The following is a 12,357-nucleotide window of genomic DNA, read 5'->3' on the forward strand; positions in this document are numbered from 1 at the left end:
CTGGGACCAGATGGTGGTCCTTTCTCAGAACATCAGGGCCCACGTACCCTAGATTCCCTTTTCCTAATTCCTCCTCCTCTGCCCCTAACCATGGGGCTCTTACCCCCAGCTACACTCTGCCTTCTATCTTCACTGTGGTTCCCCTGGCTCCAGCCCTCCTGTCCGTCACAGCCTCTGATCTCATGGACCTGCCTCGCATTTGCACCACAGCAAATTCCTGCTCGCTGGCCCCATCTGATGATACTGACCCATTTCTGATCCCCAGCCCTGCATGACCCCACTGGCCCATGTCTGACAGCCATTTTGTCACCTCTTCTCCAGTCCCATTCTGATGTCCTTGGTTGTCCTTAGCACTGTTGGCCCACCTCTCCTCATTGCACTGTCTGTCCCTGTGGTCCCATTTCTGTCCTCATGGCCACATCTCTGTACCCATGGTTGCACTTCTGTACCCCACATTCCCATCTCCGAGCTCTGTTGCTATCTCTCACCCATGCCCTACCTCTGACCACTGCTGCCTTACCCTGGATGCCCCAGGGTTCCTCTTCTGCCAGCTCCACACCCCTGCCCCAGAGGCCTCCAGGCTGACTCAGGACCACCCATCCCTTGATACCCCAGTCATGAGGGCTGAGAGGGCAGAACTGCCTGCTGGGTCAGATGGTAAAAGCAAGAGGGACAGACAGGCAGATAGGGCTGACAAGTCAAGAGCACAGGAGGGACAGGCAGAGGGGGCTGTGGCCCCTTCCTTCTGTGCCTTCCACCCCACCCAAGATCCTCCAGCCCCTGTCCTCTTACCCAATGGTGCCTGAGACACTGGCTCCCTATCACCTACTTCTCACCTCCTACTACCCACTGCACCACCTACTGCTCCCCACCTCTCCAGCAGGCCACTTCCTCCATCCAGTCCTCCTGGGGTGGCTCCTCAGCTCCCTGTCTCTTCTCACTGCATGCTCAGGCCTACAGGGGCCCTTCCACCCAGCGCCAGCCTGCAAGGGGCCTTCTCTGTGCTCCTGGCAATGGGTGGGGGCCACTCTGGGCCCTAGCTCCCTTTATGAGGAAGGGGAGACTCCCAGGGAGTTATCCTGAACTCCCGTCCATGATCTGCTCCCACTGGCAGGCCTGGGCCTCTCACCTGCCTCATTAATGAAGCGGATTTAAAAAAAAAAGCTCGAGTATTACTTTAAGTGTTGGCTCTCGGTTCCTGAGTCCTTCAAAGGAAGAATTCAGAGCCAAGAACTCTAGCATGAGAAAAAGGAAGTTTATTTAGCATGCAAAGTGAAAGTACGCTCGAAGAGAAGATTCCAGTGGGCTGCTCAGAGAGCTGCCTTGGCCTTTTAGAAGGAAAGTCACAGAAGCAGAAGTGAGCCAGTTGGGCTGCTGGACTCAGAAAATAAATTGCAGAGGCAAAAGAAGGGCCCTTGAATCCAGGCTCATGGGGTTAGCTTGGACAAGCTGCTGTTGCCTGCTGCTCCCCTGGGTGCAAGTCTTGAGGGGACCCTTAGAGCTTAGGAGAAAGCAAGCAAAGATACACACCTGAAGAAAGAAGGTGTGGGCGTGTTCTAGAGAGACAGAGCATATGCTCTGGGTCCTTTGTTTTAAGGGTTTTTATCTGTTTTCTAAAGGCAGGAATTTTAGAAGAGATCTCAGGGAAGGATCTCAATAGAATATCCATCAGCTTTTCAGGTGTCTTTAATATGCTCATGCATCAAAATGAGCATAAAGGTTCAGGGTTGTGGTCTCTACCGATTGGTCGGCTCCAGGGCTGAGGGTCGTTAGTCATTGTAGCTGGTTCTGGTGTCAGCCATGGCATCACTTCATCTGGTTTTGATGCTTCTCTGGGCCTGGAGCTGAAATACAGCTGAGGCCTAGATATTGTCTCTAGTTTGTCCACAACTCTGTGTTAACACAAAGATTATTTGATGCTGATCAGAACTTCATTGTTCTGAAGGCTTAATGCTTAAGGGAATGGTTGTGCAACAGAGAAGGGGGCAGGTATGTCAGGGTTCTGGACAAGGCCAGTTTAAATCAGCTGTCTGTCTCAGTTTCCCTATTCTACTTGCCAGGGAATTTTCCTGGCTTCTTACTATCCTGCCTCATGAGGACAGCAATATTACTAATGTAGCACGGACAGATCTTTTGCTTTTCTAGAAAGGGTGCTCTGCAAACTTGATCATTAAGTCATCATTAGTTGACACTCCACCTTTTGCCCCTTTAATGCCTTTGTCACCTACTGCCAGCCCACTGGATACAGAGGAGAAAAATATCCTCTGAGGTTAAGATTGGATCCCCCACTGTTCCTAAAACTGTATAAGCTGAGCCATAAGGGAAGCTTGCTGAACACAAGTATGGCTAGAGTTTTGAGAAAGTATATAATTGTGCATTTTTAACAGTACATTCTTTTAAAGTTTATTTTTTAGTGAAGTCAAGTGTAAGGCATTTGCTTTATTAAATTTTTTATTTGTAGATCATAAAACTATTAAAACTAAATAATGTTCATTCTATCAGTGATGTTTGTTGCAGAATAAAGCTTTTATTAGTTACTAGTGTACACCAGTTTATATTTACTATCAATTTGTAACTTCAGAACTGGATTAGAAATAAAAGCATCAGCATTCAGTAACAGAGGAAAAGGTGATAGTCTCTGCCATTTTTCTTTAATGTGTTCATATTCAGAATCCTTGGTTTAGAAAAAAAATAATGTTAAACACTTTGATAATGGAGAAAGACCTGGGTTGATACAGCAATAATATAGTATTATAGAAACTTTGTAAATGTTTATTCTGAAATTAAACTTATTTTAAAACCCAAAAGAAAATTTAATTGTGGCAATTTAAAAAATAATGAACTATGGGTTTAATGTTATCTCTTGTTTTACATGCAAGTCCAGAAGATATTGAGGAAGTAAACCAGTTTAATAATTGTACAGATTAGTGATGCTAACCTTTTTCTTTTTTACTGGAGAATTATTTGGGTTCATATATGAACAAATTAAAGGATGGCAGAAGCATGGATCTTATTGACACAGGAAAACTATTAGGCAGCTTGAGAACTTGGGTAATAACGGAGAGTCTGAACTGAAATACCACTGACAGCAGGCTTTGTAGGTGCTGTAGACAGGCATGATTCTTTGAAATCCCTAAATAGCTTCAACATAGTTGGCTGGGAGCATGCCGGTCCTGCCAGTCCTTTGCACGGTGCCATACATCCAACCTTCATCAATAGCTTGAACATTTACTATAGCATCTCCATCTTTGAAGGACACCTCATCAGCATCAGCAGCCATATAGTCATACATGGCACGGAAAATTTTCTATTCATGAAGATGGAAAAGGGGGGGGATATATTAGATTTACATTAGATATATACAATTAACCCAAACATCCAATTTTTAGGTCTCTTACAACTTACTCCATAAATTTAAGTTGCCCCCAAAAGAATATGGAACTACCACCAAGAAAGTAAATAGACAACTCACAAAATAGGAGAAAATATTTGCAAATCATATACCTGATAAGGGATTACTATCCAGAATATAGAAAGAACTCCTACCAAAGAAATAATAATAAGAGGGGTCAAAGGATCTGAATTCTCCAAAAGAGGTATACAAAGAGCCAATAAAAACATGAAAAGATGTGCATCACTAGTCATCAGGGAAATGCAAATCAAAACCACAATGAGGTGGCACTTCACAGACGCCAGAATGGTGAAAATCAAGAAGACAGTAACAGGTGTTGGGGAGGATGTGGAGAAATTAGAACCTTTGTAAATTGCTGATGGGAACATAAAATGTGCAGCTATTTTGGAAGACAGTTTTGGGAGTTCCTCCCATGATAAACATAGTGTTCCCATATGACCCAGAAGTTCCACTCCTAGGTTTATACCCCACAGGAATGCAAACATGTCCATACAATAACTTGTACACACATGTTTATTCATAGTGATATTATTCATAAGAGCCAAAAAGTAAGAACAACTCCAATGCCCAAGATAAATAAAATTTTTTAAAAAGTAGTATCTCCATACACTGGAATATTATTTGGTAATAAAAAGGAATAAAGTACTGAAATATGATACAATACAGATGAAATTTAAAACATGAAGTAAAAGAAGCCAGTCACAACAGATCCTATATTGTGTGATTTCATTTTTATGAAATGGCAATACATATATAGAGGCAAATATATAGAGACAAAAAGTACATTAGTGGATGCCTAGCATTGGATGGAGGGGGAGGGAAAGGCTCACAATGGAGAGCAGCTGCTGATGGACACAAGGGTATTTTTTAGGGTACTGAAAATGTTCTAAAATTGTATTATGATAATGTTGAACAGCAGTGTAAATGAACAAAAGAAATCACTGGACTTGTATGCTTCAAATGATGAACTTCATAGTACGGTAATAGTATGGCTATGCATGGGTCTGTGTGAAAAAAGAATGTGCTTGTATTATATATGCCCATTTATCCCCTTTGGAGGAGGTTGCTCTTGTGTATTGGAAAAAAATTTGAAAAACCATAATAATATTGCAGGTATATTCCTCATTTTGTGAATTTGGGAGCATACCAGTAGTATGCTGTAGTAGTTTACAATTTGCTTTTTTTCCTGCTGGTTTATAATTATTTTAGGGTCCACTTTTGGAGTTTATCTTTCTTTTATCTATCCCTATGCTAAATCATATTTAATTATGATAGCTTTATATATTTTTTACTCTATCATGGTTAAGTCATTTTCAAATTTTATTTGATTATTCTTGCACCTTTAGTGTTTCAAATAGATTTTAGGATTAACATACTGCATTTTAAAAAATGCTATTGGGATTTAGATTGGAATTGCCTTGAATTTATGGATTTACTTCAGGAGAAGTGACACCTACAAGATTCCCTTCCTAAATAGATGCTTATTAAGATCTTCATTTACATCTTTTAGTAAAGATAGATTTCTTTATACAAATATTTATTTCAATCTTAAAGAATAATGTTTTTGTGATATTATAAATGCGATCCAGGGTCTTAAATTGAGAAATTTAAAGTAATCTGATGAGCCCTGGCTGGTGTGGCACAGTGGATTGAGTGCCAGCCTGCAAACTGAGGGGTCACCGGTTTGATTCCTGGTCAGGACCCATGACCAGGGTGTGGGCCTGGTCTCCCATTAGGGGGAGAGGTCTAAGATATGACATGTTTATATGTGTGACATGTACTGTATGAACTGATATATTCTTGAAGAATGATTCCAAGAAGCAGATGTTCTGGTTTAGTAGGTGGGACCAAAGAGCCCAAATTAATTATTTTCTTTAGTTTAAAAAAAAAAATTGGATAGTGTTTTCTAAAAAAGATTGTTTTAATTTTTGATATTTCTAGAGACAGGGAAGGGAAAGGGAAAGAGAAGGAGAGAAACATCAATGTGAGAGAAACATCGATTGGTTGCTTTCCACAGGCATCCTGATTGGGACCAAACCTGTGTGTGCCCTGCCCAGGAAATGAACTGTGGACCTTTCAATTTGCAGAACAATACCCAATCAACTGAGCCACACCAGCTGGCGCTGAATAGTGCTTTTTAACTATAGTTTTGTAATGAAAGTTTTCTGATATTACTGTTAACCAAAGATGTGTAGTAAAAAAAAAAGCATTATATAAAACAGAAGGTTTGGTTAAAAATGTCAGAATACCTATAATTATTTTTGCACATATCAACTACTAAGAATGACTTGAGTAAGTTCATTATTATTTACTTACTCCAGCAGTAGATGGGTGAGATGGGATAGAGGATACCGTTGTCTGTTGGGTGGCAACTGAAGATGAACGTTGTTGTGGGAGCTCTGTGGTTTTTGCATGTTTGTAAGCTAAAGGGAAGGAAAAAAGAGTTTATAAGAAGAAACCGTAGCCAGACATCATTAAATCTGTGTTTAGCAGCTCAGCAGTGCTGTCTTTTCCCCCAATTTAAATAGAATGATTTCCAAGAAAGGAGAAATGAAAATGAAACATTTAACTCACATACCCCTCCACCATTTGAGAAGAAAGAATATATATAGTAATATATATTGTATAGTAATCTTGCACCTGTTGAGCTTGCAGAGAAGAAGATGCCGCTATTGCTGTAGGAGGACAGGTGGTGGTCAGCAGCTTCTGAGTGCTCAGACTTCTCCTCGCCACCACTGATGCTCAACGCACTGGCTGATCGCGACTGCTCGCGGCTCCGGCGTTGCGCTTGGGCTGGGAGAGGTGAGATTTTGAGAAAGATCAGAGATAAAACTTTGATGTCAGTAATCTCTAACAGTAATTGAATCTCCATTAGTTTCTGTTTATTACCAAGCATGGTCTTAAGTTTCCATGGATGAAACCCTGAAAACTCTTACGATATATGGTGTCACCCTCATTTTCCAGGTAAAAGTTTAAGTAAATTACCGAAGGGCAGGTAACAGTTAAGTAGTACAGCCAGGCTACTAAGCCTGGGGTCTGTCCCTGAGACCACTCCTTCCCGCCCTCCAGCCCATTTTCCTGGCTCACCAAAATGAGCAGATAGTAATATTCATATTCAGGCTCCACCTCTGATTTCTCCAGAAAGTTCTCCCTAACTTCCAGATCAATTTAGATGCCCTTTCTCTGTGTTCCCACAGTCCATGTGCCGACCTTTAAAACTGCACTGTCAAGTTGTAACCACTGATTTACTTCTCTGTCTTCATCCATAGAGTGTAAATCCTCTGAGGACAGGCACTGCATCTTACTTTACTTTCTAACATGAGTAGAAGGCACCAAGACATGCATGTGTCTTCCTTGGTTGTATGACTAATCTTCCTTGACATAAAGAGTTTTCAGAAAGTTACTAAAGGTCAAATCCATTCTCTCTTCCCTTTGCTTATGTATTTTTTTCATTAATTCTCCAAAAGAAAGGTCTACTAGCCCCATTTTTCTTTAGGAAAAAAATAATAATGGGATATGAGGGAGACATACTGAAGCAATGAAACTTGTCTAGAAAATAAGTTTGGCCCACTAGTCGAGGTATTTTTATGCTGAATGGGCAACTCAGGACATTGGAAACTCTAGAGGAAAGGAACTTCAGAAAGTCATGACTCTAGCTCACTAAATGGTGACATTTTTGTTGGAATCCTTTTGTAGCATAACATACCATTAATCATGTGTAAGCTTCTGGATTGAATGTTGTCTTCTGCTGGGTCGTAGTCAAACACTGAGCCAGGATTAGTACGCCAGACACGTAAACCTGAAAGTGAGATTAAGGATCAGAGCAGATATTCTTGGACTCTCTCAATAACTTGGAAACCAAGATACAAACTTAATCATAGAAGGACTGAATAACATTAATTTAGCTTATGTTTAGTCATGTCTTCCCCTCAGTGGAGATCAAAGCATAGGTAGAAAGAGGTCAGGTTTGCAAACTGTAAAATAATAGAGGTTTTCTTTCACACCCAATGAAAGTACAGATTGAGGTCTTTATCCCTTGCATTGATATAGGTAATATCACTTGTCCTTCTACCCACTTCACTTAAAGCTGATTTCCCCTCCCAGGGCTCAGTCACCTGTAATGGTTTCCTGATCCTGGTCATTTCGTTTCTGTTCCATTTCTACCACTTTTCTCTGAATCCCACGGTAGTTAATGTCACTGAAGTCCTGTGTATTCTTCTTTACTCGTTCAGTGATCGGGTCTGTCACCACGGGTGTGAAGCAACCCTTGTGTTTCTCAAAGTCTTCATGATATTTCACCTGAAATTTCATGAATTCACTTTGTGAAAATAAGGTGGTGTGATCATTTCCTTTCTCCCATGTTCCCCCAGTCTGGCCATCCAATCCTAAAGAGTTTCCAACTCACTGTTGAGATGTTGCGTTGGGTCTCCCTCACCCGTCTCATTTCTGGGGTGTCCAAGACATAGGCAGCTTTGCCTTGTATTTGTTTCCGGAAGCTGTCAGAATAAAGAACCTGATGGAGGAGAAACCATGAATGAGTATAGTTCACCATACTGTCCTCATTCTGAAGCCTCAATAAACCTTTCTGACAGATGGAGATGGAAGGAGCTGGGAGGAAAGCTGAGTCTGCTGAAGGGACCCAGCAAGACCCGTGACTAAGGATGGAACAGGCTAGCAAGAGGACGGTGGGCAGGGCTCGCACCTGGAGAGAAAGAATCTGCTTTGACTTCGAAAATGTAACATTCATTTTCAAAGGTGAAGAGGCACAGTGTAATTTTGAAAGGAAAAGGAAAAACATGGTCTCTTGAATTTGCTGGGAACTGTAGCACTAGCACCAGCAGGTCAGATGGTATTTGGTGCTAAATGTGATATTGACATTTGAAAGAACTATCCTTTCAAACAAGTGATTTTTTTTTTTTTGGTTCTGTTCTGATTTTATAAACCAATATGAAAATACAGAAATCAAAGTCCTCCAGACACGGAAAACCCAAAACATCAAAACCAGAGAAGGCATCCATTGCAGAGTATTACCTGTTTCATAGCATACCTTAAAACTAAAGGAAAGCTGAAGGCTAAAGGGTGTTAGGAAGTCAATTTGTTACAGTTGGTTACATAAAACTACCTGAGAGTAAAGTAAAAAGGGTGAAGAAACATTGGCAATTAACTTGTTATGTCTTAGTATGATCATTTGGAATCTAAAAGCACAGGTGTGTTAATTTTAGTGTAAATTTTCAGTGGAATAAGAAAGTGTACATTTTTATGGTGTTAAAATGTTATTTTCCAAGATGTTGCATTTCTCTCTCTTCTTTTTTATTTTAGTGTGTTTTTCAGTTGAATGAGAAAAACACATTTTTATGATGTTAAAATGTTATTGTCCAAGTTGTGGCATTCCTTTTTTATTATTATTTTTTAATCCTAGAAAATACCGAGCTAATGTTTTCTTGGTTGCGCTTAGCTCTCTCCATCTCTGGAGTAACAGGTGTCGGAGTTGCTTTTCTCATATTTTCTTTGTACAAAACCTAGAGGAGCCAAGAGAGCATCCAGACATCAGAGAGCAGAAAACCGTTTCTGAAAACCATCATCTAGCTTGGTGTTACGGCTCAATTATATCACACTCTATAAGAAACACTTCAGGAATATTAAGCCATTAAAATGTTATTGTCTAAAGCAAAAGGTGAAGTTGGGCTGGAGGTATTGGTTTGTTGTTTTTCAGTGGATAAAGAAGAATTTTAATAGATAAATGAAAGTTGGGGGGAAACTGTGAGATAAATTAGTGGTATAACCGTGTTTGCCAGACTTGTTAAAGGGGTAACAATTCCTTTTTTCCTTTTTGAAATACCGAGCTAAAGTTCTCTTGATTGCGTTTGACTCTTTCCATCTCAGGAGTCAAGGGTGTGGGGGTCGGTTTCCCCAGGTTCTCTTTGTATAACACCTGTGAGATACAAAGTCGGAGCCAAGAGTCACTAGGAGGCAATTTTCAGGCTGTTAAATACAATGCAATTATGGGGAGAAAATTCCATGTTTAATCTACTACTATTAGTGAGAATAGCTCTCAAGAAGAAAGCTTAAAAAATGGTTAATAGCAACGCTAAATGTAGTTTGTCATTTAGAGGAGGTTCTACAAAATGGGCATTTTGCTTATTTTTAACCTGGGATGGAGTTAGGAGCAGGCCAAACGGCAGGGGTTACTTTGCAAAATTAAAAGCACTTCCGTTTCTCATGACAATACCGAGCTAATGTTCTCTTGATTGCGTTTGACTCTCTGCATCTCTGGAGTGACAGGGGTTGGGGTGGCTTTCCCCATATTTTCTTTGTACAAAACCTACATGAGTCCAATGGACCCAAAAAGCCAAAAAAAAAAAAAAAAAAAAAAAAAAGGATTACACTTACCAAAAGATTCAACAGAACAGATAACCCGCTAAGAGGCACAGGGTGCCCAAACATTTGGGCAGTGAGGTTAGATGAAAGAATTAAGCTTCCAAAGGAAGTTGATGTAGTAGTTCCAGCAAGACACACACACCCAGGGCAGGACCCTGCACTGCCATCCTTGCAGCTGTGGGACCGAACTGCAGGTGCCCCAGGGAGATGCGGGACCTCCTTCACTCTGCCCTCCTCTATGAATTCCAAGCACTTGACAAACCAGCTAAACAGGATTTAGGGGTCTGGGCTTGAATTCCACCGAGAATGTTGACGCTGCTCCTGGTTTTGCAGTGGGAAACTTGACCTTTTTGCAGCATTTAAACTCACATAGACAACTCAGTAAAACCATGGGCCCTCAAACAAGCAAAGGATTTCTCCTCTCTTGTTTCCTTGCTATCATCTGTGCTGTTCCTCTTGCTTTGGTTTACCACAACGTCAAACTTATCAGTAAGGGAAAATGTTTTCAGCAATTATATCACTATCATGGTAAATCAATAAAAAGCAATAACATCTCATGACAAATCTTCAACCTCCCTGTTTTCCTCAGTGTCATTCTTGGGGACACAGAAAGTTTGGGGAATTCCATTCTAAAGGAAGAATTCTGTTAAAGTGATGGTTCTCAAAGTGGAGTCCCTGGGCAGCAAGGCCAGCATCATCTGAGAACTTGTTAGAAATGCACACTTTCTGGCCCACACTAGACTTACAGAATGAGAAACTGTGGGGGCAGGACCCAGCAATCTGGTTGATAAGCCCCAGGTGATTCTGGTGCACACTGAGGTTTTTGAAGCCCGGTGCTCAACTATAGACAGTGCTGACATGGGGGGCCACGAGGTTCTTCACTAGTAAGCTGGAGCCATCCCAACACAGACCCCGCCCCACCCCCAATTATTTATCAACATACATAATGTCACAGAGCACAGGCTTACAGGAAATGGTTAACTAAGTTAGCAGTTAAAGACCATGATAAAGACAAAAGAACAAGAAGACCTAAAATTGGTAAAACAAAAAACAGAGTGACATTTTCCTTTTTCAGTTAATTGATAACCATTTGCCAAAGCCTATTAAATCTTAATTTATGTCATTATTTCTGAAGGACAGGATCAAGATTATTTTTCCCAAGGTCTCTTTGTCTAAATCAGACAGGGTAGATGAGAACCTTCATAGGTGCAAAAACACACACACAAAAAGCACAACTCCAATGTACCACAAAGAGCCCCTTTTACATCTATTTTGCCACCTCCCAAATTTCAGGAGTATATAAAACAAAGAGACCTTGGGGTTAGTGAATAAAGAATAAGTCTGGGGAGAAATGAACAAAACAGTGTTTTATTGGAAAATTTGTTACTTCCTGATATTAGAGTTTTAAATTATGGATTAACGCAATCTTGTTATTATGAGGTTAAGGCTCAGAGTAGCCCTATTGGAAAAGGGGATAAATGTGATAAAGAACTTCACAATACTTAAGCTGTTTTTAAAAGGTAGGATTAATATGTATTATTTTAAATCATTAAAGAGTAGTTTGGTTTTTTTCTTTTCTTGCCAAAGTACCGTGCTAATATTTTCTTGATTGTGTTTGACTCTCTCCATCTCTGGAGTGACAGCTAAAGGGGTTCCCTTGCCCAAGTTTTCTTTGTATAACACCTGTGTGATGAGAAAGCATTCAGAAAACAACCATAAGTACCATTTCGTTTGTTGTGAGATTTTAAAGGTGAGTTCAGCTTCCTTGTTACGAAATTACACAGCGGTCTAAGAAGCCCAGAGGCATACACTGACAAGATACCACAAACTATTTTAATGGCAGCCATTCTTGAGATAGGGAAACACCCTCCAGCATTCCAAGGACCTCAGCTGTGGGGGCGGTGGGGGTAGGGGGGTCAGGGGGGTGGAGGTAAGGCTGCAGGAGATATCCATGTTATTTTTTCATCTCTACAAGCATGGTACCTAATAAACAATCGTGTGGGGATTTAAGATGGTTAGAACTCAGTTTTACTGTTATTCAAGCAAACTAAAAGATAAGGTGGTTTAAAAAATATTTAAAAATACCAGATGGAATAGAAATCAGAATTAACTGAAATTAAAAAAAAAAAAGAATCAATAATAATATTATAGAAATGCAAAAGTTGGTATGACCTTTTGCTAAGTGGGTATATTAGAAGCAAAGGAAGGGAAGTGGGTTTAAGAAAATAATACATGTTTAGTATCAATTTAATTATGAAGTTAAATGGCATCTTTTCCCTTTCTGTCCAAAATACCGAGCTAAGGTTTTCTTGATTGTGTTTGACTCTCTGCATCTCAGGAGTGATGGAGACTGGAATTCCTGTCCCCACGTTTTCCTTGTATAGCACCTGCATGATAAAAAAGCATCCAGAACAAAAACAGCAGTCAGCCGCTTTCCCCCTCTGTGGTGCTAGCCAGGGGAGCAGAGGGCAAAGAGGAAGACAATGAGTTGGAGGAAGGGAAATTCCACAAGCTTCTAGATCCAACCTGGATGAGCCTAGAGACAACCTTAAAAGCAAAGGAATGCA

At 40.5% G+C, this 12,357-nt stretch overlaps 1 protein-coding gene across 1 annotated transcript in view; it reads right to left on the minus strand.

Annotated features, from left to right (window-relative positions):
• Positions 1-1,234: 1,234 nt before the first annotated feature.
• Positions 1,235-12,357, minus strand: part of NEB (nebulin) — a 204,610-nt gene continuing 193,487 nt past the window's right edge. Inside the window, exons 147-157 of the mRNA XM_090279733.1 lie at positions 12,085-12,177; positions 11,381-11,473; positions 9,642-9,734; positions 9,252-9,344; positions 8,839-8,931; positions 7,818-7,925; positions 7,528-7,711; positions 7,119-7,211; positions 6,053-6,205; positions 5,729-5,835; positions 1,235-3,307 (exon numbers count right to left, since the gene is read on the minus strand). Of these exons, the coding sequence (XP_090135859.1) occupies positions 3,134-3,307; positions 5,729-5,835; positions 6,053-6,205; positions 7,119-7,211; positions 7,528-7,711; positions 7,818-7,925; positions 8,839-8,931; positions 9,252-9,344; positions 9,642-9,734; positions 11,381-11,473; positions 12,085-12,177 (1,284 nt within the window). The 3' untranslated portion in view covers positions 1,235-3,133. The remainder of the gene's footprint in view (positions 3,308-5,728; positions 5,836-6,052; positions 6,206-7,118; positions 7,212-7,527; positions 7,712-7,817; positions 7,926-8,838; positions 8,932-9,251; positions 9,345-9,641; positions 9,735-11,380; positions 11,474-12,084; positions 12,178-12,357) is intronic.

Source organism: Furipterus horrens, unplaced genomic scaffold (assembly GCF_987537825.1).
Source record: "Furipterus horrens unplaced genomic scaffold, mFurHor1.1.pri manual_scaffold_1, whole genome shotgun sequence".
Taxonomy (NCBI): Eukaryota; Metazoa; Chordata; class Mammalia; order Chiroptera; family Furipteridae; genus Furipterus; species Furipterus horrens.